We start from the raw sequence: 12,487 nt of genomic DNA, 5'->3' as shown, positions 1-12,487 counted from the left end.
CTCTGTTTGTGTTAGCAAGATTCCATTGTCTGAACCAGCTAATTAACTTGCAGCGAGTTTTGACACCTCCATATTTCTCTTGATTCCATCTCAGGCCCAGTGCTCTTAAATGTCTTCATAAGCTACTTGGACGCAGGACTCAAAGGGATACCAAGTAAGTTTGCAAACAATACTAAACTGTGAGGAGCTGTTGATTCCCTCAAGGAAAGAGAGGCCCTGCAGAGAGACCTCGACAAATTAGAGGTCTGGGCAATCACCAACCATATGAAGTTTAACAAGGGCAAGTGTTGGATTCTGCACCTGGGGTGAGGCAATTCTGGTTGTCTATACAGACTGGGGAATGAAATGCTGGAGAGCAGTGCTGTGGAAAGGGACCTGGGGGTCCTGGTTGATGGCAAGCTGAACATGAGTCAGCAGTGCCCTGGCAGCCAGGAGGGCCAACCGTGTCCTGGGGGGCATCAGGGAAAGCATCATCAGCCAGTTGAGGGAGGGGATTGTCCCACTCTGCTCTGCACTGGGGCAGCCTCACCTTGAGTCCTGTGTGCAGTTTGGGGCACCACAATATAAAAAAGACATTAAGCTCTAAGAGACTGTCCAAAGGAGGATAACAAAGATGGTGAAGAGCCTTGAGGGGAAGCCGTACGTGGAGCCACTGAGGTCACTTGGTGTGTTCAGCCTGGAGAAGAGGAGACTGAGGGGAGACCTCATTGCAGTTACAACTTCCTCAGGAGGGGAAGAGGAGGGGCAGGCACTGATCTTTCTTTCTGGTGACCAGTGACAGGACCTGAGGGAGTGGCCTGAAGATGTGTCAGGAAAGGTTTAGATTGGATAGTAGGAGAGGGTTTTTCACCCGAAGGGTCATCAGGCACTGGAACAGGCTCCCCAGGGAACTGGTCACAGCACTAAGCCTGACAGTTCAAGAACTGTTTGGATAACACTCTCAGCACCATGGTGTGACTCTTGGGGTGCAGAGCCAGGTGTTGCATTTTAATGACTCCTGTGGGTCCCTTCCAATTCAGGATATACTATTATTCTATGATTCTGTGAGACATATCCTTACTACAGAACCCTAACCACAGCCTCCCTTCCTCCCTTTTAGGCTTCTCTCAAAAAAAATGTGAATGACATATCCAATTAAAAAAATTCTGATTTCATCGTGTCCCTACTAATCATTATGAGGTTAAGAACAAAAACATGATGCTAAATCAATTGCAACATGTACTATCTGAATGTCAGCTGTCACAGTACTGCAAAGTTCTGTTGTATGTTTAATCTAGGCCTGAGTATACTAATCTTGAATTCCAAGAGATTTCAGCACATGCAGTTTTTAAAATACCAGCAATATTGATTTGATTTTTGTGCATGCTGTTATTTCCATTTACAAATTAAAAATGCCCAATGAAAATCCTACACTGACATAATTAAGTATTATTTATGTTGAACTGGAAATACTTCCACAGGACCAACTATGATCAAGACCTTCTCCTAAACCTACTTTATGGTAGTTGTAATAATATATGTGAAGTTCTCCAGTGGATCAGATTATGAGTTCAACAGTTACAATGCTGTACATTAAAAAAAAAAAAAAAAAATTCAAAAATCATCTTGAGCACAGAATGTCATTTGCTGGAAAAGCTGCAATTAATGGTTAATCAGGATGCAATTAAACTTCTTCAGGTGAAAATTTACTCCCATCTGTAAGTAGGCAAGGAAAGCTTTAGCTTTCTCTATGTACATATGTATTTATATGTGTGTCCATATATATATATGCATATGTATGTATAAATATGTACATATATGCTTATATATATATACACACACACACACACACACACACACACACAGAGGTTGGAAACAAAGAACAGATGAACCACTGTCATAAGAAAAAAGAGGAAAACTGAAGGTTTTGCCTAACTTGAACTATGAATTGTGCGTGGGCACATTCTTTGTTACTGACAGGTACTATTACTACTTTTTATTTAACAGGTATGACATTCACAGTGCAAGATAAGTACAAGTTTCTCTCAAAATACAGGCACACACTTTTCTTATGTTAATGTAGCAAGGACATGAGCTAGAAGCTTGTCAAGCCTTGCATTACTAAGTCAAAGCTCTGCTGTTCTGAAGGGTAAGGATGTCCCAAGCATTGTTACTGAAGCCATGACACTGAAAGGTCTTGAATGTAACGTCTTGAATGTAAATGAGAAGTCCTGATTGTGTCAATGTCTTTCTGGTAATGGGAGGTCCAGAACTGGACACACACTGTAAACATGATGCATGCTAACTGCTTGAGGATAAGGACTTTTCTCAATCTACTTCTAGTTGTGCTCCTGTTGATACATGCCAAGATTGCTCTTTGCTCCCAGGGCTCAAGTTCAGCTTGGAGTCCACCAATATCCCCTTTCCAGCAGAGCTGCTCCCCAGCTAGAAATGCCTCCAGCATTTATATTGTGAGAGGTTGCTCCTTTCAGAGGGACAGCCTTTTGCACCTTCCTACTTGAATTTTCAGGGATGTCCTACAATAAGGTGTTGAACTGCAGAATTTTCATTACACATAATATTTAAAAACAAACAGAAAATATTTGATTTCCCACTGTCAAGGACATTTTGTTAAACTGAGAATTAAATGCAATTGCTTTTCTACTTACAAATAAGAGTATTTGCTAAAGAATCTATCAGAGGTAATAAAAGTAGTATTAACACAGGTAATTTTTACTGATAAAGTGAACTATATTACATCTTTTGAATTTTTCAGATTGATATTCCTTTAATTTCATAACTATAATACTGCAAAGAAGTCTGTGCAGTATACTTGATTTTTAGATCATATCTATCATTCTATGCTTCTTTCAACGATTTGGAGAACTTCCCTTTAGCTGTCTTCACACATTAAGAAAATTCAGCAGACCTAAGAGGTTTTTAACGAAACAGCTGGCTTCACTTATGAAGAATACAAAAAGAAACCATGTCTGAACCTCATGCTCAGTGGAAATTTTGAGGTAAGGACCACAGAGCAGATTGAGGAACTTTTCTTGCTATTATGGTGACAAGGTGATATCACACAGCCTCATTTTAAAGCAAAAAAAACCAAAACCAAGCCAAAACAAAACTGTCTTTAAAAGTGTTTTGGTCACTTGCAAAATTTTGCATCTCCCTGTACCACACTCTGCTTCCTGAGGAATGAGCCTGGAGGGGTTTTACTTATGTAAAGGAATGGGTCATAGCCCTGAAACAGACTAATATGGAGCCTGAATTGTCTACAGAATGAAATGTTGAGATTTTATGCAAGTTAATAGAAGTGTAGAAAATATCCTAATTCAGCAGAATCCCTTGGTTTGGTGGATTTTTTGAAAGATTTTTGCAGGGATGGAATACAAGTAATTTTAATTATTATAAGAACACTGATAATGTAAGCTTCCTTGCAGCTTTTCTAAAGCAAACTATCCAAGCATTTCTATGCAGCATACACAAGAATACCTGACATAAGTGAAGTTAAAGAGTAAACAGAACATTAAAAGATAGCAGGCTGTGAAAACAGGATCAAGCACGTTGCATACAATTAACTGAAAGCAAAACTAATCTTTCAGGTTTAGTTTTTAATTATGTATTTTAACATCAAGTATGCAGTTATTTATTCTTTCAGTTCCTGTCACAACCTGGATCTAAAAGAATTATCTATCTTGATTTTATAACTCTGATGAGGAAAATGGCATGTTTAGCTAGTTGCTACAGCAGTCAATCTACTTCCTATTAAAAATCTGCTTGTTATTTTGAAACCTGTTATTTTTGAAGATGCCTCACATGGAATTTGTAAAAGTGATACCTGAAACCCCATTACATTCTCCTTTGATAAAGTAAGAAGACCAAGTTCCTTGAATTTTCTTATACAAAATATGATTTCCCGTAATTCTTGACATTATTCTCTGAACACTTTCCAGTTTCCAACATCCAGCTTGAACTGTAAACAAGAAAACTGAACATGATATGACAGTAACTCCACTGCCAAATCTGAATGCAAATCTACTCAGCATTCCCTCTTCATAAAAACAAGAACCTCTTTCACACCTGGGTACCAGCATTTGGCTGGGAACTCCAAGTCTCTTGAATAATTATTGTGATACTCAGTTATATTCAAGTAGTAACTGTTGACAAAAATGAGTGGTTATTGTCAGGGGATATGTCCTTTGCTTTTGAAATTATACCCTCCTTTTCCCATAGAGGAGTATGTGAGCAGTGCATGAAGTTTGACATTTCTTGGAATCCACTTTACCGTTCATTACTTGACACCGCACAATCTGTACTTAATTTCAAACTTTATCAGTAATGATCTTATGTCCCATTCTAGGCCATAGGTAAAATGTATAAATAGTGTATGACAAAGGAGTAATACTTGCAAAATCTTACCTAAATAGAAATTTATGATTTCCAGTAGCTGAAGTTCCCTCTTCCCTCATTCAGGTTTATGGACTGTAGGCAAGCTTTCTGAAAATAATGCCTTTTTATTTTCACATGGAAATGTCCGGCATGCAAAGTCAGAATCTAACACTTACTAATTAGAGCTGGCTTTCACTAAGAAACTATTTAGTTAGTTTCTTAGTTAGCCTTCTTTAGTTTTATTTGGAACAAAAGCACAATTTAAAGACTATGAAACATGCAAGAGGTAGAGAGCTGCATTGCAATTCTTTTCTATCCATGTAATATTTTCATATGAGCAGTAAAAACCCAGAGTCTTGTATGAATATAGATAGACAGATACATACAATTTTTTCAAAAATGTTGGGGACGAAATTTTGACCAACTTGTACATGTTATGTGAAGAAATGATTCTGGTAACAAAGCAGATTAATTTGTACGCATCATAAAGTCTGTTGTCACAAGTAAAATGAGGATGTTGAGGTTTCAGCATGGTTTGCGGGGGCACAACAAAGTTACATCTGTTTCTGTGCCGGTGTGGTTAGACAAAATAGGTAGAGTGAAGAGACACAACATTATTTGCCTGAAATGACAATCTCACTGGGTTCTATTCTGAGATTAGTATATCACATATAAATGCTTTGATCTGCTACCTGTAGACTAACTTTCCTTTCAAAATCTTACTCTCTTTAATCAACAAAGAAATAAACCCACCATTATTGACATCAGGTTCTAAGAATCCGACAAAATATTTACTACCAGATAAATTTATTTATATGGTCTGTTAGTCACTGTCTAACCTTAACTATGCCAGTTTATCTTTTTTTTTGTATGCTACTACTGTTTTTTGAATAGATAATTTTTTTACATTTCAAGAAGACAGTCTAGAAACCTCATAAGGGACATCAGCAACTGTTATGCAAGTACTACAGTATCATACATACTTGGCTAAAAACTAATAAAGACAGATTAAAAATGTAAAAAACATTCTCTGCAGATGGCATTCTCAACAAAGGGGAAAGGTTTGTAGTTCCCTATGTGACTTCAATGGGACTATTTGTATTCTTAGAGAACATCATATGCTTGAATGCTTTGCTGAATCAAATCAGGGAAAGGAACATTTAAATATTTTGTGCGATTTTTACCAGGGTAATGCTGAATCCAGAAAAAAGTATACTCCAGAATGAATGAGCAGTGTTCAGATATGACCAGGCATCTTGGAATTATTTACTTATTAACAACATTTCTAGGCTAGTAAAACAATGTAGAATGCCCAATGTTAGCTACCATCTTGGGCAGCTGACAGACTACAAATTAGATGCTATACTGAGTTCAGATAATCACAGGTACCTGTTTCCTATGTTTAGTCCTCAGAAAACTTGAAACGGTAGATCAGAAGAATGAATACCACTGAAAACTGAAGATTTATTAGATATCTCGATTTTTAATTCAGGAGTGTTCTGAAATGCATGTCACAAAGTTCCATGAAAAACTATCATTTTATAGTTATCCATCACCAGACACAAGAGAATGGGAAAGTTGAATAAAACTACATTGAAACACAAACATCCTAACAACAGGAAAATTTATTTGAAATCTATTCCAGAACAACTTCCAGAAAAAACAGTGTCACACTTGATATAGAAGAAGAAACAACCACTTCAGCCATAAATGAGAGCATTTGACCAAGACTCTGCTTAATCTGCCAGAGAAGGCAACATCTTCTAGGTGTCATGGTATGCCATAGAGAGTTTTAGACAAATATGCATCACACATGAAAATTTGCAACATTTGTCTGGAGAACACGGTGCCCTTGAATATACCATGTGAATAAAAAAAAAGGACTCTTGGTCAATTACTGAAAACAGTGGTGTGGAATCCCCCTTACTCTTCCAGCCACTGATGTGATGTGCAAAATTAGCAGTGGAACCACAAATGGTGTACGGCTTGCCCCGCTGCTGCATGTCTGTGCCACATGCTGTGAGGGGAGGTGATCCTGTGCCACCCACACCACTGGGCTCTGCCTGGTGCTGCAGTGGAGGAAGAGCCTGCAGATTTTTAGTACGTAGTAGCAGAACAGAGATGTAGTGGAAGGTTAGAAATAGAAAGGTTGAATAGCAAGGAGTCATCATCTCTGCTGCCAACAGGCACCCTGTTTTCATGCCCTTTTGGTGGTTGATGCTGATCTTTAAAAAAGCAGTGTTTTCATTTACTTATTTTATTCGCTACAAATTGCAACATGTTTTAAAGAATTGATTACAACATTTAATTAACTAAATATTAAACTATACACATAACAAAAAGTGAGCAGATATCTTAGTTTACTTAGAAGAACTGGACATCTCCTTTTCTTAAACCAACTCTTAATGAACACATTACCATCTTTATTTACATTCAGAAATTGGTTTAATTTTATTTAGAAATATCATTATACTATTTGACATGAGTAAACCATAACTTTTCCTGTTGGTGGTTTTGTTTTTTTTTTAAATTTAAAGTAACAGAAAATGTGTAATTGCAATGGGATTTTGCTCTCACAACAATAAACAAAAAAACCTCTCTCATGGAACAGAGGACTGGAGATGTAAGACACATTTCTTACTAACTTCAAAAAAATATTTCCTAATGTTCATGAACAACAGTTTTTCATACATTGACGTTTTTAATGTATGTTTTAATGATGTTTTAACGCTTTTCCCCCCCCATCAGTAGGATGTGCTTGTTTAGGTCTTTGGAGAAAGATTTTAACGTCCTATGAAAAGGAAAAAGAAGTGTTAAAAGGTCATTACATGTTGCAGCCTGATCCACCTTAAAACTTGTAATAATAACACCCTGGGGTGAGCTTTCTTTCCATGGGGTGAGCTTTCTAACTCGTGACTAGAAAATTGTGATGAAAAACTAACTTCAGTGGAGATAAGTTACATGTTCTCCAGGTTACAGAAGTTTTCTTCCAGAAGAGCACTAAAACCAATGCTGTCAATCAGCTTAAGTACTAATATCACTGAGATGATGTTTTCATATTATCCCCAGAATCTCATTGCCTTTGGTGGCTTTACAGAACTGCAATGTGCTAAAATGCAATTCTTAAAGTAAACAGAGATCTTAAACATCAGCTTAAACATGTCCCTAAAGAGAGGTATTAAAACTGTTGTTTAAACCAGTAAATGTTATTCAGAACATACAAAGACAAACTCTCCAATAAAGTTTCTTTTTTTTTTTTTCACATATGTCATATTTCAGGCTGAACTTAAACAATTCCAGAAAATGGATATAAAAGAAAATAAGTAATTAACATTTGGAAGAATACATACCCTCATTAGTTTGATTTTGTGTTCAGTTCTTTATTGTTCAGTTTGTTAATTTTCAATAATTTTGTATTAGCACAATCTCTTCTATTTCCAATTTTAGCAACTTTATTCACTGTCTTAGTTGGATGAACAAGGAATTTTTCATTTAAAAAAACCCCCAAGCTGAATGTTCAGTACAGAGATAAATAGTAATTTAACTTATTAGCATTTTCCAATATTGTCAATAAACATATTTTTTCCTTTGGAAAAATAATTAACAGTCAGAATTTTTATAAAATAAATTAGTTTAAATTCAGATATATAGTTCAATATATATTTTGTGCATATTTTGAAGATACAGCCTTTTTTCAAAAGCAAGAACTGCCTGTATGGAAAGGATGCTTCACAAGCTTGCAAAACATCAGAAGTATTTCAGTGAATACAGCAGAATCATGTTAAAAGAAAATTTTACCAGTCATTTGACTTAGAAGGCAGGACTAATGTTTATCTTTGACTCAAAGAAATACTTCAGTAGGAGAAGGCCCTTTTCAGCACATTGAGTCAGAAAAAGGAGTTTCAATTCCAGTTCCACAACAGTAAATATTAGCAAATGTAATCTTAAATACTGTCAAAACACTGGAGATACAGTAGTTCAACTGATTTACTTTATGTTTAATGAAGCAAACTTACTGTTCCAAAACAATTTTTTTTATATTTTTTGAATGTAAGAAATGATATTGTTCATGTACATTTCATTTTCTAAGATTTTTTAGTGATGAAATACATGATAAAAAGAAGCATAACACAGGTCTCCTCTTTAAACTAGGTATTTAAACACTGTTAAATTTTCCTTTTCTTGCACACTGAGACATTTAAAACACCACATGAAAAAAGCTTCTCAAGTTTCACAAGTATTACAACTACAGCCTATGACTAGACAGTGATTCAGCAGTGCTTTTTTCTGTCAAAGCATTGACTATGAACTATATGGTCCAGGTCATAAGATGTACTGAATATAATCTGTATGAACAGGTTACTTCGTTAAGTTATATGTGGAGTTCTGAATGTTTGTTGAGTCTTGTAACATCAAATGGCTGCTGTGAGTATAAATAGGTTTTGTAATAATTCCTCAGCACACTAATAAAACTTTTTGATATAGACGTGTTAAGTATACATTAATAGAAATCTTATTTCAGTGGAATTCCTATTTGAATAAATATCTGAGTTATGTTATTGAAATGATTAACAGAATTAACAACAATAATATGATAATTAATTTAGAAGGAATAAGCATAATGCAAGGGCCTATGTTAAATGTATTCAAAACACAGATGTATAGAAAGACAGTGCGATATCCCTATCTTCAAAGCCAGAGCTTTTTAAAAAGGACTACTCAGGATTTGAAAGCAGGATAAAACATGTAACATCATTTATCCAATGCATAATATTTCTATATCAATAAACTGAATTCTAATTATCAAGCTACCTTGTTATCCTCAGTAATTATAAGAAAGTAGTTCACTCAAATTAACAGATTCTGCACTAAGCATTACAAATTGGAAGAATATATCCCAGGCTCTTCCTTTAAATTTATTGGAATCAAAATGCAGAGTTACTGAAATGTGTGATTGTTTCTCTAGTTCTGTATCTGTGACAGTCTCAGAACAGATGAAACAATTGTAACAATAAATAATATAGGGCCTGAAGAAGACCCTTTAATTGAACAAACCAAATGGACAAACCCATGCAGTGGAAAAGGCAGAATAGCTTGTTTCTTCCTCCTGAATCAGTTGGTCTAATAAAAATATTGTCTCATTTATTATCAAAGGTATTTAAAGAAAATTTAATTTGGAATGTAATGAAGTGTATTCATAAACATACACATATAGGTGTCATCTAACTACTCAAGTAACAAATTTCATGTGATAAGCAGAAAAAATATGTGCTGCTAATGGCAAACCACTTGACAGCTCTAGTCAGGACCAGAAAGATTTGTAATCAGGACAGGAAAGACCAGATGAAAAAGTCATAGCATTTCCAAGCTTTTTCTTTGTTGGCATTTTTACTGAAAAGGCTGAAAGATCAGAAAGGTCATCATCATGTAGGATGTTGACAGCCCACTGGTACCTGAACTGAGAAAACAAAATCCCTTCAAAAGACAAGAATATATCTCATCTTGAAAAAATATTTTTATGAGAGATAGTATTGGTTAAAATTGAACAGATCATCAAGATCCAAAGGAATCAAGTGTCCTAACTCAAAAAAATTGTAAGCTAGGTATCCCACTTATAGCTTTCAGCAAAAGACTTTATTTTCTGATATTTCTGACTGCATTAGTAGAAACACTTTAACTTTAGAAACCACACCCTAACTTGCTATATTTATCTTGTAAATGATCTCAAAATAACAGCACTGCGGTTGAATTTCATTTTTTTAGACATCTCTCAGGAGAATTTCTGAAGAAATAATTGTTGGTAAAAATATTGTTTACTTACTTCAGCAATGTCTTGGAAAGAAAAAAAGTTTACCTGTTCCCCAAATATGGAATTGGCAGAGGAAGACTCTTCTTGGAGTTCATATGTTTTAGACTAGAATTGTAAGGTACTTTTAACAATGGCCCCTGGGTCTCTATGCTTGTTTGCTGATGAATATAAGACTTTGTAAACTTGATTTAAGAACTTGTGGTCATAACTCTTCACCAGTTAGTCAGAACTTGAAAGTAAGACTATGAAGTGTTGATTTCATGCATAAAACAGCAGTCTGTATTTAACAATACAGTCAAGGAATAAAATATTCTGGTTTAAGTATAGAAACCGCAGAGTACTGTATTTGAGATACAGTCAGCATAAGCCTTTTCAAGAGAACATTTTAAAGTATTACAAATGAGAACTGAAGCTCTGCATCACCTAACCGTTGAGTCAGGAGATACAGGCATCAAACAAACCTGCCAAAAAAGCGGAAAAATGTATTATTTAAGTGCAATGATACCAACATATAAACAAGAGGTGAAAACTCCTTTGGGCTAGAATATGTACACTGAAGCCCTCAGCTACTGCCAAGATTCATATACACTATCTTACAGTTTTTCTCACAGAGTGAAAATTTTTATAACTGAAGTGCTCTGAATATATCCTACCAGCCAGAAATAACATAGGTGATCAATGGTAGCTAATAAATTTTCAATGTGTACTACAGTCTACTCTTTAAGCTATATAACAGTTCCTCCTAAAAGTCGTAAAGAAAGATTGGAAATTTTAATAAAGAATAGATGCTGTGCTTTTTATTTGCAGCTCTTGGTTAGTATGAAGAGATTTCAAAAAAAGTCACCCTTGCTGTAAATAGTCAAGCATATAGATACGGCTTTTCTCAGTTTACACCTTAGTTAAGTATTATTTTAGGTTGCGTCACATTTGGTCTACATGAAGAGGTTGCATTATGTTAAATGTAACAAAGTCAGTGAGGTGTTTGTGTGAAGAACAACTCTTGAGATGGAACACATACAGACAACTGGTTCAAGAAATGCTTTGGCCTACAAGAAATTCAGTGAGGATGGAAAAAGAATTCAAATTAGAAAACAAAGTACTAAATAAATTAAAAGGGTCAGGAAGAAGGAATAAGGAAGGAAAGGGAGGAATGACCTAACATTCCATAGTGTCTATCTTCCCAAACTGGCTGAGATGTCAACATAGGCAGGATACCCACTGAAAGTTATAATCTTCAGTTGTGTTGTCTTTGTCTTACATTTTCTTTTTCTATCTCTTCCTATTATAGTAAATTAATTTTTAACCCTCACTTTGACTGAGTAAATATATTCTTTTATTCTTATATCTCATCTTTTACTGAAAATGATTATGAGTGATACAATAAATACCGGGCACTTCACATCCTACAAGTGATGAATATAATTCAGAAAAATGTGCAAGTGACCCCTGAAGTATAATTTATCTTATTCAGATTTTGTGGGATGCTATGTGCCCTTGGTGGTGATCATCTCAAACCTGTGAAGACTGTTTATATTTGAACTCTGGGCATGCAAATGCAAGCAACCTTTCATCTTGTCTCACATTATTTTCTTAGACCCCGTATATCGTGTATTTTTGCCATAGTTTGACACATTAAGTAGGGTTATACTCTGGCCCAAACCTGCCTTATGTGCAACTGTTTTAATGCATGTTTAAGCATAGGTGCAGGTAAGAGGGAAGCTCTAGAGAATGGCAGGGAAGAACACTTGGTCCTCTACTACCTCCGAATGCCCTTTTCCACAGCCTAGTTGGCCTGGGATGGAACACGACCTATCACATATCCTGTAGTGTCATGCAATATGATCCTGTTGGGAAGATAAAACAACCAGTATCCTTCCTATGGGTAAGGAGAAAGGCAATGCTGGATGTGACAAGGCAGTAGAAAACCTGTAGGCAGCTACAGGCCAGCCAGATGTGTACAAAAAATAGGTTAGAAAGCAGCACAGTCTTTCATGGACAAGAAAACAACCGATCTAACCTACAGCTGTACAGCTGATCTACACTGCAAATTGGTAGCATCTACACAAATTACATTTACATTTCTAGGATAAATTTAAATACATATGCTTACAAAGTTCTTGGTCCCAAAAAGCAATACTCACATGAAGTTTATATCCTTGATAGCTGTTGATCAAGTCTTTCATGAAGGAGTGAATCAAAAGGAGTTCAACTGGAATAGGTGTCAGATCTTCAATACCTAATTCTTTGTATATTTTGATAAAATGCTTAAAGAAAAAATAATACATAGCCAATTTATTGTTTAAA

The 12,487-nt window shown here is 35.5% G+C and overlaps 1 protein-coding gene across 6 annotated transcripts in view; it reads right to left on the bottom strand.

Moving 5' to 3' along the window:
* Positions 1-5,981: 5,981 nt before the first annotated feature.
* Positions 5,982-12,487, bottom strand: part of SPEF2 (sperm flagellar 2) — a 76,380-nt gene continuing 69,874 nt past the window's right edge. For all 6 annotated transcript variants that reach the window (XM_032675009.1, XM_032675013.1, XM_032675014.1 and 3 more), the window contains 2 exons: positions 12,325-12,447; positions 5,982-7,165 (listed from right to left, as the gene is read on the bottom strand). In XM_032675009.1, the coding sequence (XP_032530900.1) occupies positions 7,088-7,165; positions 12,325-12,447 (201 nt within the window). In that variant the 3' untranslated portion in view covers positions 5,982-7,087. The remainder of the gene's footprint in view (positions 7,166-12,324; positions 12,448-12,487) is intronic.

The sequence above is a fragment of the Chiroxiphia lanceolata genome, chromosome Z (genome assembly GCF_009829145.1).
Source record: "Chiroxiphia lanceolata isolate bChiLan1 chromosome Z, bChiLan1.pri, whole genome shotgun sequence".
Taxonomy (NCBI): domain Eukaryota; kingdom Metazoa; phylum Chordata; class Aves; order Passeriformes; family Pipridae; genus Chiroxiphia; species Chiroxiphia lanceolata.
This window is presented reverse-complemented; position numbering and strand designations above follow the sequence as displayed.